We start from the raw sequence: 15,939 nt of genomic DNA on the forward strand, positions 1-15,939 counted from the left end.
TAGAGAATACAGTAACATTGTGAAAAAGGCAAGAAAAAAAACAAATGTTTTGTGAAAGCCATGTCATCAAAGAAGTGACAGCAGTATAGTCTTTCTCTTCATGTGGAGATATTCTCAGTGTTGTGTTTCTATCACTGGTCTCCAAAAGCACCGTCACCACTGTTGTGAATTACTTTAAGCCTGGTTCAAATTATGGATGTCTATTTCTTGTCAAACTGAAGTGTGTACTGTCAGTTCTCAAAGTATAACTGTTGATGTAGCCTGCTCTGAAGGGCTTTTTGTTACAGGTAGCAACAGCCACTGGGTGTCAGGATCCTCCAGCAAAAATCAGTTAATGTCCTCTGTACTGTCTCACTTTTTCCTAAAACGGCACACCTTTTCATCTAACAAGCATTGATTCAACAGCTGTTGTGTGGTTGTTATAAAGACTAAATGATACACAGAAAGTGCCAGTGCTGATCACGTAATTGGAGCTCAGTGACTGAAGAGCACCTATTACTTTTTTCATAAGTTATTTTTCTTTTCATAGATTTTTTTAAATTGTGGTTTAAAAAAACACATAGCAAAACATACTATCTTAACCATTTCCAAGTGTACAGTTATTTGGTGTTAAGTACATTCACATTGTTAGGCAACCGATCTCCAGAATGCTTTCACCTTACAAAACTGAAACTCTGCACCCATTAAACAACTCCCCATTTCTCCCTCCTCTAGTCCTTGGCAACTACCATTCTCCTTTCTGTTTCTATGAATTTTACTTCTCTGGATAACTCATATAAGTGGATTCATACAGTATTTTCTCTTTTTGTGACTGGTTTATTTCACTTAACATAATGACCTTGAGGTTCATCCATGGTACAGCGTGTGTTACAACTTTCTTCCTTTTTAAGAATGAATAACAATTCCATTATACCTTGTATATATGTATATACACACATTCCATTTTGTTTATCCATTCATCTGTCAATGGATACTTGGGATTCTTCGACTTCTTGACAGTTATAAAAAGTGCTGCTATGAACATGGCTGTATCAGCTTGCGGTTATTTTGAATACATACCCAGAAAAAATTACTAGATGATATAGTAGTTATATTTTTAATTTTTTGAGGAACTACCATACTGTTCTCTATAGCAACTGTACCATTTTGCGTTCACACCAGCAGTACACAAAGGTTTCTACTTCTCCTCACCAACAATTTTTTTTTTTCATAATAGCCATCCTGATGGATGTGACATGGTATCTCACTGTGATTTTGGTTTGCACTTTCATAATAACTCATGTTGTTAATTATTTTTTCATTTGCTTGTTGTCCATTGATACATTATTTTTTAAAGAATAGGTTAAAATTTTAAATACCTAGAAAGTAAGAAAATGAGGCAGAGATGGTGCTGGGAACAACTAGCATTCTCACAACATTGCTGAGAAGCAAGCTTCTATACCTTCTAGGAAATTTAACTGTCAGTATCTGGTAGTATTTCAGATGTATCATACATTAGCCAGGAGTGGTAGCATACACCCGTAGTCCCAGATACTTATGAAGCTGAGGCATGAGAATCCCTTGAACCCAAGAAGCAGAAGTTTTAGTGAGCCAAGATTCCACCTCTGTGTTCCAGCCTGGGTGACAGAGACTCTGTCTCAAAAAAAAAAAAAAAAAAAAGGAAAATTAAATGTACCATACACTTGATCCAGCCCAGCAGCCCCACTGCTGGGAATTTGATAGAAACAAAAGAACCAGTATAAAAAATGTATATTAAGAATGTTTAATACAGAATTGTTGTAATAACAAAATATCTGGAAACAAAGTGAATGTCCATGAATAATGCAAAAGTTAAATTATACATTTATATTATGGATAATATGCTGCTATTAAAGATGAATGAATCTTATATATATGTCCTAACTTGTATATGACATTGTTAGGTTAAAGAAAGATTAGTTTGCCGATAATATATAAGATCTCATAGACAATTTCATTTACAAAAGTGGAAGAAATATATATGCATATTGGTTAAATAGGAAAAATTGGTTTTAGTTTTTTGTAAAAAATAAAGTTAATATGTAACCTACGTTTTAAATTATTTTTTACAAAAATAATTTAAAATTTTTTTCTAAGCAATATACACATATACATAGGCTACTTAGTAGGGGAGATTATTAACCTTTTTTTTTTTTTTTTGAGGCAATCTCACTCTTGTCACCCATGCTGAAGTGCAGTGGCACAATCTCAGCTCACTGCAAACTCTGCCTCCCAGGTTCAAGCATTCTTGTGCCTCAGCCACCCTAGTAGCTGGGATTACAGGTGCACACCACCACACCCAGCTAATTTTTGTATTTTTGGTAGAGGCAGGGTTTCACCATGTTGCCCAGGCTGGTCTCAAACTCCTGGGCTCAAGCGATCTGCCCGCCTCGGCCTCCCAAAGTGCTGGGATTATAGGAATGAGCCACCATACCCAGCTAATCTTCAGCTGACTTTTTTTAATGAGCATGAATTGTTACTTTTGAAAATAAGAGCAAAAAGAAAAAAAAACAAGTATAAATAGCTTAGCAGTCCTGTCTGGATCACATTGACTAAATTATTCCTTCTGAAAGAAAGTAGCCTTCTGTTTGTCACAAGAGAATCTAAGATCACATGTTGAGATGAACCAGAGAAGGGCAGGGAGTTGGAAAAGATAAGGGAAAATGCAATAACCAGTAAAGAATATGTAAACAGAAAACAAGGATCTGACCAATACAAAAACAAGGATTTGTTCAGAGCTTTACAGTTCCCAAAAATGTCCTCACATTCTCCCAGTAAGGGTAGGAGGGACAGATGTGATTATCCTTCTTTCTCATATGAGGAAAATAAGGCTCAGAGACCTTATGTGTGATCTGGCCCAAGTCATACAACTTAAAAGTGACAGAGTTTAACCCTCCTGATTCCAAGTTTAGGAAATAACTAGAGAAGCAAACAGCTAGACGCAGAAGAGGAAGTAGCAATAGTCTTAGCAACAAACATAAAGGGTCCCAGATCTGACTGTGGAAAGCACACAAGGATGGGCAAAGCCACTGTGGGGCAACTGATGGTGGTTCCACTACTAGAAAACAGAAGCTAAAGAGGAGCTGAATTATTTCCTAAGGGAATAATTTTTTTAAAAAAATCAGTGGGAAAGATATCTTCCTTTCAGGCATGTTTAGGTTTTATAAATAGATAAAGGACTTGTACAGAGGATATATAAGGAACTTTCAAAACTCAACAATAAGAAAACAATTTATAAAATAAACAAAAGGTTTGAATTGATACTTTATACTCTTAACCAAAGAAGATACATGGATGGCAAATAGGCATATGAAATGATGTTCAACATCACTAGTCATTAAAGAAATGCTAGTTAAGCTTGAGACACCAGTATGCCCCTATTAGAACAGCTAAAATTAAAAAGACTGATCAGGCCGGGTGCTGTGGCTCACACTTGTAATCCCAACACTTTGGGAAGCTGAGGTGGGGGATCGCTTGAATTTAGAAGTTCAAGACCAGCCTCAGCAGCATAGTGAGACCCTGCCTCCACAAAAAAATTTAAAAATTAGCTGGCTGTGGTAGCACTCGCCTGTAGTCCCAGCTACTCCAGAGGCTGAGGTGGGAGAATTGCTTGAGTCCAAGATGTTGCGGCTGCAGTGAGCCATGATTATGCCACTGTACTCCAGCCTGGGTGACAGAGCAAAACCCTGTCTCAATCAATTAAATAAAATAAAGACTGATTAAACCAAGTGCTGGAAATAATGGGGAAGACTAGAATTCTCAAACACTATTCATTGGGAATGTTAAGTAGTACAACCACTTCAGAAAGCAGTAAAGTGTCAAGAGAAGTTCTTAAAAACCTATTTAATAACTTTTTCTTCATATAATGAATTAAGATAAAGTAAGATGAAGCATGTAATAAGTATAAAACAATGTCTTGCACAACTAACTCTTCAGTGTGTTAGCTGTTATTCTTTTCTACTATTGTATGAGAAAGATGAGGGGCAGGGACAGGATGGAAAAAGAGACAGAAAGGAGGGAGAGTAAGTGAGGAGAGGAAGAGGGAGAAAGATCAGAGTCTCCTTACTCTCTTTGTGTCCTCTGAAGCATTTGTAAATCCCGCCTCTGGTCCACCAGTTGATGCAGAATGGCTTTCCTCTTGTGGTTAGCAGCTGCCTCCAGCTGGTGTTTCATGTATTTCTGTTCTCGCTTTTGCTTTTCCACCACCAGTTCACCCTCATCCTTACCAAAGATGGGCTCGGAGGAGTCTGGCTCAAAGAGGGGCAGCTGGGAGGGTTTGTTCTTTATCTTAAACAGGGATATACATAATACAGGTTATCATTCTACCAGGGAATAAGCTTTATGCACAACCTTGTAATGTGGTAAACTACCAGTGTCTTACAAGAAGGAGTGAGGGGCTCAAAAACCACCAAATGCATAATACCTAAGAATATTCGTAACAACTTACACATATTTTAGAATGTTGCTAAAACATTGCATAATTTTTAAAAAAATAATATTTGTCCCTTTACCTGTGCATCCAAAGCTCGCTTGTAACACTCTGTTTCTTCCTTCTTGTCTTTTAAAAATTTCGCTCTTTGCGCACAAAGTCTGGCAGTTAAGAACAGGAGAAGGTGAAGCACAGTTTTTCAGTCTTTAGTAGTACGGATTAACATCATCAAAACATATTTAGTAAGTATTAAATAGGAATAAGAGTCTGGTAAATAAAAATTGATGTTTTATTCTGGTAGCTTTCGTTTTTAAGAAAGAAAAGAGTAATTGAAATCCATAGGCGGCCAGGCACAGTGGCTCACGCCTTTAATCCCAGCACCTGGGGAGGCTGAAGTGGGCAGATCACTTGAGATCAGGAATCCGAGACCCACCTGGCCAACATGATGAAACGCTGTCTCTACTAAAAATATAAAAATTAGCCAGGGGTAATGGTGGGCACTTGTAGTCCCAGCTACTCAGGAAGCAGAGGCAGGAGAATCGCGTGAACCTGGGAGGAGGAGGCTGCAGTGAGCCAAAATCACACCACCTCACTCCAGCCCAAGCAACAGAGCAAGACTCCATCTGAAAAAAAAAAAAAATCCATGGGCTAGTGAACAGTGTATTGAACACAGGACAAACAGGACAGGTATAGGCAGGTGACTGACCATATTGTCCAAATGCATTACTACTGAAACAGCCAACACACTACCACCACTCCACCTCTTATGACACCTACCAGTTCTTTTAAAAATCTAAAGAGGCCAGGCGCAGTGGCTCAAGCCTGTAATCCCAGCACTTTGGGAGGCTGAGGCGGGTGGATCACGAGGTCAAGAGATTGAGACCATCCTGGTCAACATGGTGAAACCCCGTCTCTACTAAAAATACAAAAAATTAGCTGGGCATGGTGGCGCGTGCCTGTAATCCCAGCTACTCAGGAGGCTGAGGCAGGAGAATTGCCTGAACCCAGGAGGCGGAGGTTGCGGTGAGCCAAGATCGCGCCGTTGCACTCCAGCCTGGGTAACGAGAGCGAAACTCCGTCTCAAAAAAAAAAAAAATCTAAAGAAAACAACGAAAAAATATCTAGGTAAGAAAGCAGGAATTGACCATTCTATAAACTGATTTATTTTGAAATCTCTTGTTACTTATTCTATTACAAATTATGGTTCTTTTTATGTAACCTCTAAAAACACATATATGATCTTTTAAGTGAGTACAGTGGAACATACACATTTTATAGAAATAGATTTTTTTCATCACAGAAACTAGGTTCTCACTTGTTTTAGGAGTTCACACTATAATAGCCTCCACAATTGCTCTCCTAATCTCAGCAGCAAAAATATGTGCCTCCTTAGGCATATATAAACTCCGTGTCGCTGACCCTGTTCCAGGCCTCAGATAGCCCAATCTGGACCAATCAGATTATCTTTCCTGAAAAATTGGAATTGAGACTAAAACATTCTCCAAGTTTGAGCTGGAACACAGATGATGTCAAATAAGCACGTGTGTAAGCAGAGGGAAAACCACTCTACATGGCTTTTTAGTCCCTGGTTCCAGTCCTTCCTACATTCCCTGTACATTCCTGCTCTCAGGTTCTATGGGACACCCCTACATAATTATAATAAAACCTCAGCTTTGCCATGCGGTCATTTGAACATCAAATAGCAAGGAACAGCTGCTCAAGACGAGTCCCTTTCTCCGTCTACTGGTATTGATTGCAAAAACAATACAAAATGATGCTGTATGTTATAGTAATTAGAGATTGGCCATCACTACTATAATAACTATGGCAGCTTTTTAGATTTTGTAATAAAAAATGATGGTACTGATACAGAAGGGCAGTGCTGGGAAGGGAAGAGTGTGGTCCCTTTAAATTATACTGAGCGGGGAAGGGCGTGGTCCCTGACTAGAACTCCACCTGTGTCCACAGTCCTAGATGAGGACAGGCATTTTTGTTTTCCTGCCCAAATGCATTTCTCAAGACCACCCTGGCTGGCCACACCCTGATCCTTTGCCTATAATACCCCCGAGACCATAGCAGGCAGGCACACAAGTGGCTGGACGTTGAGAAAAACACATAAGCGGAGGAACCATAAGTGGCTGGATGTTGAGAGCTGTCCAAAGCACACCAACAGGCACCGGCACACCAGCAGGCCATCAACCAGTAGAATGACATGGAGTTTGGGTGGGGTAGTTGGAGGGGAGCGCGGGCTGCTGTGCGGCCCGACTCCAGGGGAAAGCCATCTGCTGAAAGCTACTTCTGTGCAATAAAACCTTGCAGTCATTCTCCAAGCCCATGTGTGATCCAGTTCTTGAGTACAGCAAGGCAAGAACCCTCAGATACAGAAAGCCCTCTCTCCTTGTAGTAAGGCAGGGGTCTAATTGCACTGACTAACACAAGCCACCTATAGACAGCTAAACTAAAAGAGCACCCTGTAATACATGCCCACTGGAGCTTCAGGAGCCGTAAACATTTACCCCTAGATACTGCCATGAGGTCAGAGCCCCACAACCTGCCCATCTGTATGATCCCCTAGAGGTTTGAGCAGCAGGGTACTGAAGAAGTGAGCCACATTCCCATTACACTCCCTGTGAGGGATACAAGGGAACTTTTTCCATTTCAGTACTGGCTGCTAACTGGGTTAGTTTGTTCAGTTGGTTACAGTGGTGTTAATGAAACTACCAATGCTGATTCAATCCTACATAGAAATTCACATGAAAATTCCAAATCTATTTTTCAGAGCATGTGTAGCTGACTCACTCCTCTGTAAGTTGCACTTGTTCCAGGTGGTCCATCAACTCTCTGTTTTGTCTTTGCTTTATTTCGTTTTCCCGTCTGTTATCCATTTGTTTCAGGAGACTCTGGGAATATTCCTCCTGCTTAAGAGCATTAAGTGCAGGACTGAGTGGCCGTTTGTCAAATAGGAAGGATTTCTAGAATGAAAGAGAAGCAATTCATTTATGCTAGAATACCAAAAAACAAGGTTAATAATTCAGAAAACTAAAATCAATCAGAAATTATTTCTTAATTTATAATATTTACCCAGACCTCAACACACTGACCAGCTAGTGTTGAGGTGACCCACAGAATCATATGAATGTGTTCAAGGATGAAGCTGAGCTGAGCTGTGTTACCAAAACAGCAGGGGTTTGGTCTAGATGCTCACTGCATAGAAAGCCAATCACTGAGACAATGATTATTGCCAAGGAAGAAGGATTTAATTGGGTGCTATAGCCAATGAGATGAGAGATCAGTGTCAAATCCATCTTCTTGACCAATTAAAAGTAGGGGTTTGTATAGCAGGGAGGAAATGAAACTATGTATGGGAAAACGGGAATTCAGGAGGGATAAGGAAGCAATCATGGTGAATTGAGGGGCCTGGCTCATTGTCTGGATATGATGATCTGGTGAGTTTCAATTCTTTGACACTTTTTGGAAGGCCTAGTGGTTTTTTCCTGAAGAAGGAACTCAGATAAAATAAAAGTTTCAAGCTTCAAGACCAGAAGGGTCAATTTCTATGTTTATTTAAAAAAACAACAACAACAAAGAAAACAAAAAAAAAAAACCCTGTCTATGGGACTATTGGGACAGTTTCAACTGGAATCCCATTGCTGAGACAGAGATGAAAAACTACTCCATGGGGAGTAGGTTGTGAATTAGCATTTACAATATCCAGATGGAAAGAAGAAGGAATTCTGAGTCCATGCAAAAGCATGCAAGGACAGAGAGGAGGTGGAAAGAGGGGAAACAATACCTACTGTGGGCCTGGCTATTCTAGACCATGATGATGCAACAGTGAACAACAACAGAGATCCTCACATTCATCAAGCCTGCATGCTGGGCAGGAGACAGTGAACAAGTAAACAGTACATCAGGTTATTTAGGATAGTGCTAAGTGCTAGGAAGCCGTTGTGATAGCAGGTGGCTGGGTAGGAAAATAACTAAATTGATTGGTTATTAGGGAAGGTTTTTCTATGGAGAAGATGAATCACCTTCACTATAAATATCAGGGAGACCTGTGTTCCATACAGAAGGAACATTAAGTGCAAAGATACTAGATGGAAACAAGCTAAGCATGTTCGATAAGCAGAAAAAAAAGGTCTCTGTGGCTGAGGCCTAGTGACTAAGAGGAAGGCAAGAGTCAAAATGTGTAGGATTTGATAGGTCAAGATGGGGAGTCTAAATTTCATTTTGGCTCAACAGGACGCCAGTGGAGGTTTTAAATGGGAAAATAGTATGTTTTGGCTAACCATATTAAAATATTACTTTGGCTGCTTTGTGGAGAATAAATTATAGGAGAGCAAGAATGTAAGCTGTGACTCTAAGGGAAGTATTGCAGAAGTCGGGCCTAACAGTGTGGCTTGGCAGCACTTTCAGTGTGGCAACATTAAAGATGAAGACATTTGAACAGATATTGGATACACTGGGGAGGTAGAAGCAGCTGGACTGGCAGATGATCAGATGTCAGGAACAGAGAAAGGAATGCTGGGATCATGACTAGACACAGTTTTGTGCAAAAATGGCTGGTTGGTGGTGCCACTTACTAACATGAGAAAACAGAAAAGAACAGGTTACAAAGGGAATCAAAAGTTCTGTTTAGGTCTTTTAAAATTTAAGATGTATATAGATATATCAAAGAAGAGATACACAGTGAACAGTGATAAATATAATCTGGAGCTTTTATATAAGAAGAGAGAAAGATCATGCCTAAATTTCAGAAGCCCCATGCTCTCTCTCCGTCCCTCTTTCCCTGCTTCCCTGTCTGGAATGCTTTTCCTCCCTTGGTTTCTTTACCTAACTCTTGTATGCCAGAAAGTCTTCCCAGATCTCTGGTCTAGGTTAATGAATCTCTTCTTTTGCTTCTTTCAGTGCCTGTTTCAGAGATTTATCATTACATTTACTATACCACACAGTTGTCTCTTTAAGAGTCTGTCTCTCCCACTAGAGACCTCTTCACAAGAGGGAACCTTGTATTCCTAGACACCAGCACAGTGGCTGGCATAGAGGAATTTAATAAATGTTTGATGATAAATAAATAAAACATTTTATTAGATTTACATCCAGAGCGTTGACTGCCTAGATGATGTTATATAAAGAGAAAGTTTTAGGCAGAAATAAAGGTAGGTACATGATGATTGAAATCATTAAATCAAGCAGTGAAGCAGTTGGCTCACCACCATCTGAATCTGGATTTCTCAAACATTAATGTGAATACAAATCACTTGGTGATCTTATTCCACTGTAGATACCCATTAAGGAAGTCTGGCATAGGGCCCTTGGTTCAGCACTTACAGCAAACTCCTAGGTGGTACTGATTCTGCTGGTTCTCTTAGGTCCGAGGGCTGGGCTCTGCTAGCATACTCCTCCCTCCTTTCCACCCATCCCAGGTCTTGGTTGAGAACTACCATAATTAATCAGGGCTGCAGTGACTAATGGGAACAGTACAGTGTATGTGAATAGTGTGGCTGTAGACACTGGACAAGGCCTGCCCTAGAAGAAGACTTCAAACTGTACCACCCACTTGTCAACTCTGCTGCTTAAGATAAAAGGCACGACTTACAATACAGAGAGTGGGTCCAAAGACTCACAGATGGGGCAAGTATTAGCAATAGAAATTTTTAAAAGACTTACATAAAATTCTGATTTCACATTCTTGTGGTTTCTTATGGCTTCCGCAACTCCGAGATTATAGGCAGCATTTTTCTGATTCTGTTCTCTAATAGCCAAACTTTTCATCTATTGCAAAAAAAAAAAGGTTAATTTTTATTGAATTATTTATTGAAAAATTTTATTGAAGTGGAACCTCTAAAAATTTTAATTCTATTACATTAAAATAATCCAACCATGATAGAAATCTGCCTTTTGGAGGCATTTGTATTTTCTGATATCTTTATAAATTTATAAAAGTAGATTGGGAAAGGTATTTTATTTCTTGTCCTTGGCCTTTAGGTACCACCACTAGAGAGTTCTAAGGAATGGAAGAATTCATCACAAATGCACGAAAGGGCAGGCATTAGGGTCAGTTATTAGACACCACGTAAATCTGGAAACAGCAAGTATAAAAGTGCCATTCTGTCTTTGCTTGAAATAGGACATGAATCTGAAGGATAAAAGCCTTCACCAGAGCTATGTTTTATCAGAAATAAAAAAATAAAATAACATAAATCCAATAATTCCACCGTTAAAATTCAGATCCTTTGGGTTAAAAAAATCAGTGAGATGTGCAAACATCCAGCTACATGGATATTCATCCCATTATTGTTCGTTATTAGTGAAAACTTCGACACAAGTTTTAGTCCAACAGTAAATACTTGACTAGATATGTCACAGTACAGACATACGATGGAACATTTTTAAATTACATGATAGGCTGGGCTCAGTGCTCATGCCTGTAATTCCAGCACTTTGGGAGGCAGAAGTGGGAGGAATGCTTGAGCCCAGACATTGAAGACCAGTCTCTACAAAAAATACAAAAATTGGCTGGACATGGTGGCTCAAGCCTGTAATCCCAGCACTTTGGGAGGCCGAGGTGCGTGGATCACGAGGTCAAGAGATCGAGACCATGGTCAACATGTGAAACCCTGTCTCTACTAAAAATACAAAAAATTAGCTGGGCATTGTGGTGCGTGCCTATAATCCCAGCTACTCAGGAGGCTGAGGCAGGAGAATTGCCTGAACCCAGGAGGTGGAGATTGTGGTGAGCCAAGATCGCGCCATTGCACTCCAGCCTGGGTAACAAGAGCAAAACTCCATCTCAAAAAAAAAAAAAAAATACAAAAATTAACTGGGCATAGTGACGTATGCCTGTAGTCCCAGCTAATCTGGAGGCTAAGGTGGAAGGGATCACCCGGACCCAAGTAGGTTGAGCCTGCAGTGAGCAGAGATTGTGCCATTGCATTGCAGCCTGGGTGACAGAGTGCAACTCTGTGTCAATAAATAATAAATTACATTATATAATCATGTTCTACTACCCCATATTAAAGACTAATCAAGATGTTGGACTACCTGGTGTCTGAAGAGAGCCTCCTGATCTTTCAGCATCTGATATTGCTGTATGAGTCTCTCATCTTCTATCTCTCTCTTCCTCCTTTCCTCACTGTAGTACAACGGGGAATTTCGTTGGGCTCTTTGCAAACACACATAGCACATTTCCTACAATCCCAAATTTCAGGACAAATAAATTTTTACATTTTACCTTTTTGCTTTCACTTTCCCTTCACAAGCTTTCCAACAGCTAGGTGTATCAAGAAACATGTTATTAAAGGATATATTAGTGACAGCAAAATGAAATTTGCAGAGTGGAGCCCAGAAATACTCTGAAGAATTTTCTGAACTCTCACTTCATCAAAAGTATTTATAGCACCTGAAATAAAGAAAGGGACTTCTCAACTGTTTTTTTGTTTACTAGTATATCTTGACTAGTAGATAGATTTATGACAGTCCAGTTTGAGTCTGAACACTTGAGTACTTGAGCCAGACCCATATAATTAAGCAAGAGAGATTCCCAGAACTATCTTTGGTAAACAAAAATCAGAATAAGATTCTGACAGGGCTTTATTTATTTAGAAGCACTGTACCTGTCCTGCCTTATTATGATCCTGGCAAGCTGGAGATGTTTTGGGCTTCATCTCACTGTCATGTTTCAGACAATCTGAAGATGATAAGCTATAAAAAAAACAGTGCAATTGATTAAGGTTTCATACAGTATGACCTCAAAAGCAATAATAATTTTAGAGGCAAGTATAAATATAAAGAAAAATATCTCAGTGAATTACTTCAGAGCAGCTATATGTATAGAGGTTAAGAATATGTAACACAGAATCTGAATTTGTGTCAGATAAAGGTGAGTTTGAATCCTAGCTTTCTTGCTTACAACATGACTGCTATCAGACAAGCTGTGTAATCTTGCAGAGTCTCAGTTACCAGTTCTGTGAAATGGTGATGAAATGCATTCATTCCACAGAAATATATTGAGTGCTTACCATGTGCACTGTTCTAAGCACAAGAGAAGCAATGAAGAACAAAATACGCACATACAAAAGTCCTTGTCCTCATGTAATTAACATTCTGATGGGATAGAGAGCCAGTGACGATAAATAAGTGAACTCTACAGTATGTTCCTTGATAATAAATGACTTGTAATCCTGGATTAATGGAGTGTTAAACTGTAAAGAGAATGACCAGGGAAGTTCTCGCCAAGCAAGTGACATAGGAGTAAATACCTGAAGGAAGTAAGGGAGCAACAGTGTAGATATCTGATGGTAAACACATTTCAAGCAAACAAACCAGTGCAGTTCTTCAAGTGGGAGGTGCCTGTGGTCAGTGTGGTGGAGGGAGATTAATTAGGGTTGAGTGTTAATACTAATGCTAGTATTAATTCATTAGAAAATAGGACTGATAATATCACCTAAAAAGCAGCTCAAAGAATGAAAATATTTCTTATTATTTTGTTTATTTATTTATTTTGAGACAGTGTTGTGCTCTATTGCCCAGGCTACAGAGCAATGGCATGATCGCAGCTCACTGCAACCTCTGTCTTCTGGGTTCAAGCAATTCTCCTGCCTCAGCCTCCTGAGTAGCTGAGATTACAGGCGCCTGCCACCATGCCCGGCTAACTTTTGTGTTTTTGGTTTTACCATGTTGGCCAGGCTGGTCTCAGACTCCTGATCTTGTGATCCATCCACCTCAGCCTCCCAAAGTGCTGGGATTACAGGTGTGAACCACGGCACCCAGCCAAGAATGAAAATATTTAAAAGTAAGTTGAGAAATAGAGAACAGATTCAGAAGCTCAAACATGAATTTAATTGGACTGAATTTTTAGAATAAAGGGAATGGCAAAGAACAATATTCTAGAAAATAACAGGTAAGAATTTTCCAGAAAGTCATGACTCCTAAGAATAGTCACACAGAACATCAAGAAATAAGATTCTTAAAAGCTACAAGAAAGAATCACAATCTGATTGACTCAGACATTGCATCAGGACAACTGTCAACCTCTGTAATTTTGTTGTCTTCATTGCACGCATTGTTTATTTAATTCAGTCTTCCTACAAGATTGTAAGTTTTATAATAGCAGGTTTATGCATACATAACTCTGGATCTTCAGTGCCTAGAATAGTACCTGACACATGGTGGTGTTCAGTGTTTGTTGTATTGAATTAAATTCCCAGGGATTATACATTGAATTCTCAATTATCTTTCATAACAGTGATATTATCCAAAACAAGCATGTTGAGCGTTTTGAACATGACTTTAGTAATCCACAAAGTACATAAATTGCACATATGATAGCTGATAAATTTTGACACATTAATAAATTGAAGTTTGGCAACACAATGCAAAGTACAAAGTTGGGTGCTCAGTAAACATTTAATGAGCATGGTTGAGTATGGTTGACTGATTTGAGGTCTTAAAAAGTATCTTATCCAAAGAGAGAAGGAGAAAATATTATAGAAATCTTCTGACATACCATCACAAGAAGAAAACAACCATGATAAATTGTAATACACTCATTCATTCAAGTAATGTTTATTGAGAACTAATGGAGTGCCAGCTGTGTTAGGCAAAACTGCTTTCCAATTTGATGTAAATATAGCACTGTGTCACATCATAATATCCAAGCACTCGGAAAACAGGGGAAGCCCAAATCTACAGGAAAAGTTGGATGATCTCAACTCTGCTATTTTGTTTCCATCTGTGTCATAACATATCCCACTGAATTACAATTTATCCCTCTGCATATGTCTGGCTTTCCCACTAGGTGGTGAACTTTGGTCACCTTTATTGTTCACATCACCTTGCATATATAAAGTTCTCAACACTGGATAACTGAATTAACAATTACAATTCCCTGCATCAAGCAATGACTCAAAAATATACTTAGTAAAGTACAACAGAAAAAAAAGTCAATGCATTACCTTTCAGGGGTCATAATCTTCCCACCACTCCCACTTCTCTCAGACTTTTCTAGCAAACTGACATTTGTCACTCTGGCAGGAAACAAAGCTTGTCTGTCTCGAAGTCTCTTGGGTGATGGGATATCTATAGAATAAAGAATGAATGAAAGTGAGTTTTCTGTCAACTCTCAAACCACTAACTGGGTAGTTTTTGCCAAGAGAAATTTTCCTATCTGATATACTCTCTTATCTTTAAATAATCATCCTTTATCCTACGGTGGTATAAAAAATGTTTTTGCTGTATATCTGCAAAGAAAGCACTGTGCTAAGCATTTAGAGGATATAAAGAGGCAAGTAATATAAATGGAGGAAGGGGGCTGAGTATAACATGACCAGAAGACATGTTACTTTAGTTAACATTTCTTAAGAAAATGAACAGTGGCAGTTTCCCAACTTTGATGTCTGTAGGTTTAGATATTTTGCCTGTAAATATCTTTCAACAGATATAGTTGAAGAGAAAAATAAGATATAAACAAAAAAACTGAGAGCTCCCATTTTGAGGTCATCTTATGTGCTAACAGTGCTAAGTGCTTTATATATATTTAATAAATAACAACTTAGGGCAGTGATGCAAAATGTCTAAATCACAATAAATGTTGCAGTCTTTTTTTTTTTTTTTGAGACAGTCTCGCTATGTCACCTAAGCTGGAGTGCAGTGGGCCAGTCTCAACTCACTGCAACCTCTGCCTCCCGGATTCAAGCAATTCTCCCACCTCAGTCTCCCAAGTAGCATGTGCCACCATGCCCAGCTAATTTTTTTTTTGTATTTGTATTTGTATTTGTAGTAGAGGCGGGGTTTTGCCATGGCGGCCAGGCTGGTTTTCTGACCTCAGGTGATCCACCCGCCTCAGCCTCCCAAAGTGCTGGGATTACAGGTATAAGCCACTGTGCCTGGCCAAATGTTGCAGTCTTTAAGCATCTGACATGTTCAGAGGAAACAAACCACTTCACAATCCAATGAAAAGTTTTCGTGGAGGAAGTGAGATGTGAAAAGGGTACTAAAAGGTAAGTAAGATGGAAATAGATTGAAAGAAAAGGACAATTCTGGCTGCAGGAAAAAAAAATGAACATAAGGTTAAAGTTGGGGAAGGACAGGCATGTTAGAAGAGCATGAATAGGCCAAGCACACAGTGGCTCATGCCTGTAATTCTAGCACTTTGGGAGGCCAAAGTGGGCAGATCGTTTGAGCTCAGGAGTTCAAGACCAGCCTAGACAACATGGCAAAACCATGTTTCTACAAAAGTACAAAAATTAGCCAGGCATGATCACACACACCTGTGGTCCTAGCTACTCAGGAGGCTGTGATGGGAGGATCACCTGAGCCCAGGAGACTGAGGCTGCAGTGAGCCAAGATTGTGCCACTGCACTTCAGCCTGGGTGACAGAGCAAGACCCCATCTCAAAGAGAAGAAAAAAAAGAACATGAATAGATAATTCTGCCCAAAGAAGGGGTCTGTGTAGGGCACAGTGAGAGGTGAGACTAGAGAAATGAAAGCAT

General features: G+C 39.4%; 1 protein-coding gene across 1 annotated transcript in view; it reads right to left on the minus strand.

Moving 5' to 3' along the window:
- CCDC81 (coiled-coil domain containing 81) overlaps positions 1-15,939 on the minus strand; it is a 42,598-nt gene that overhangs the window by 3,642 nt on the left and 23,017 nt on the right. The window contains exons 8-14 of the mRNA XM_010345643.2: positions 14,404-14,527; positions 12,064-12,151; positions 11,492-11,638; positions 10,118-10,222; positions 7,247-7,419; positions 4,530-4,608; positions 4,085-4,305 (exon numbers count right to left, since the gene is read on the minus strand). Of these exons, the coding sequence (XP_010343945.1) occupies positions 4,085-4,305; positions 4,530-4,608; positions 7,247-7,419; positions 10,118-10,222; positions 11,492-11,638; positions 12,064-12,151; positions 14,404-14,527 (937 nt within the window). The remainder of the gene's footprint in view (positions 1-4,084; positions 4,306-4,529; positions 4,609-7,246; positions 7,420-10,117; positions 10,223-11,491; positions 11,639-12,063; positions 12,152-14,403; positions 14,528-15,939) is intronic.

Source organism: Saimiri boliviensis, chromosome 6 (genome assembly GCF_048565385.1).
Source record: "Saimiri boliviensis isolate mSaiBol1 chromosome 6, mSaiBol1.pri, whole genome shotgun sequence".
Classification (NCBI taxonomy): domain Eukaryota; kingdom Metazoa; phylum Chordata; class Mammalia; order Primates; family Cebidae; genus Saimiri; species Saimiri boliviensis.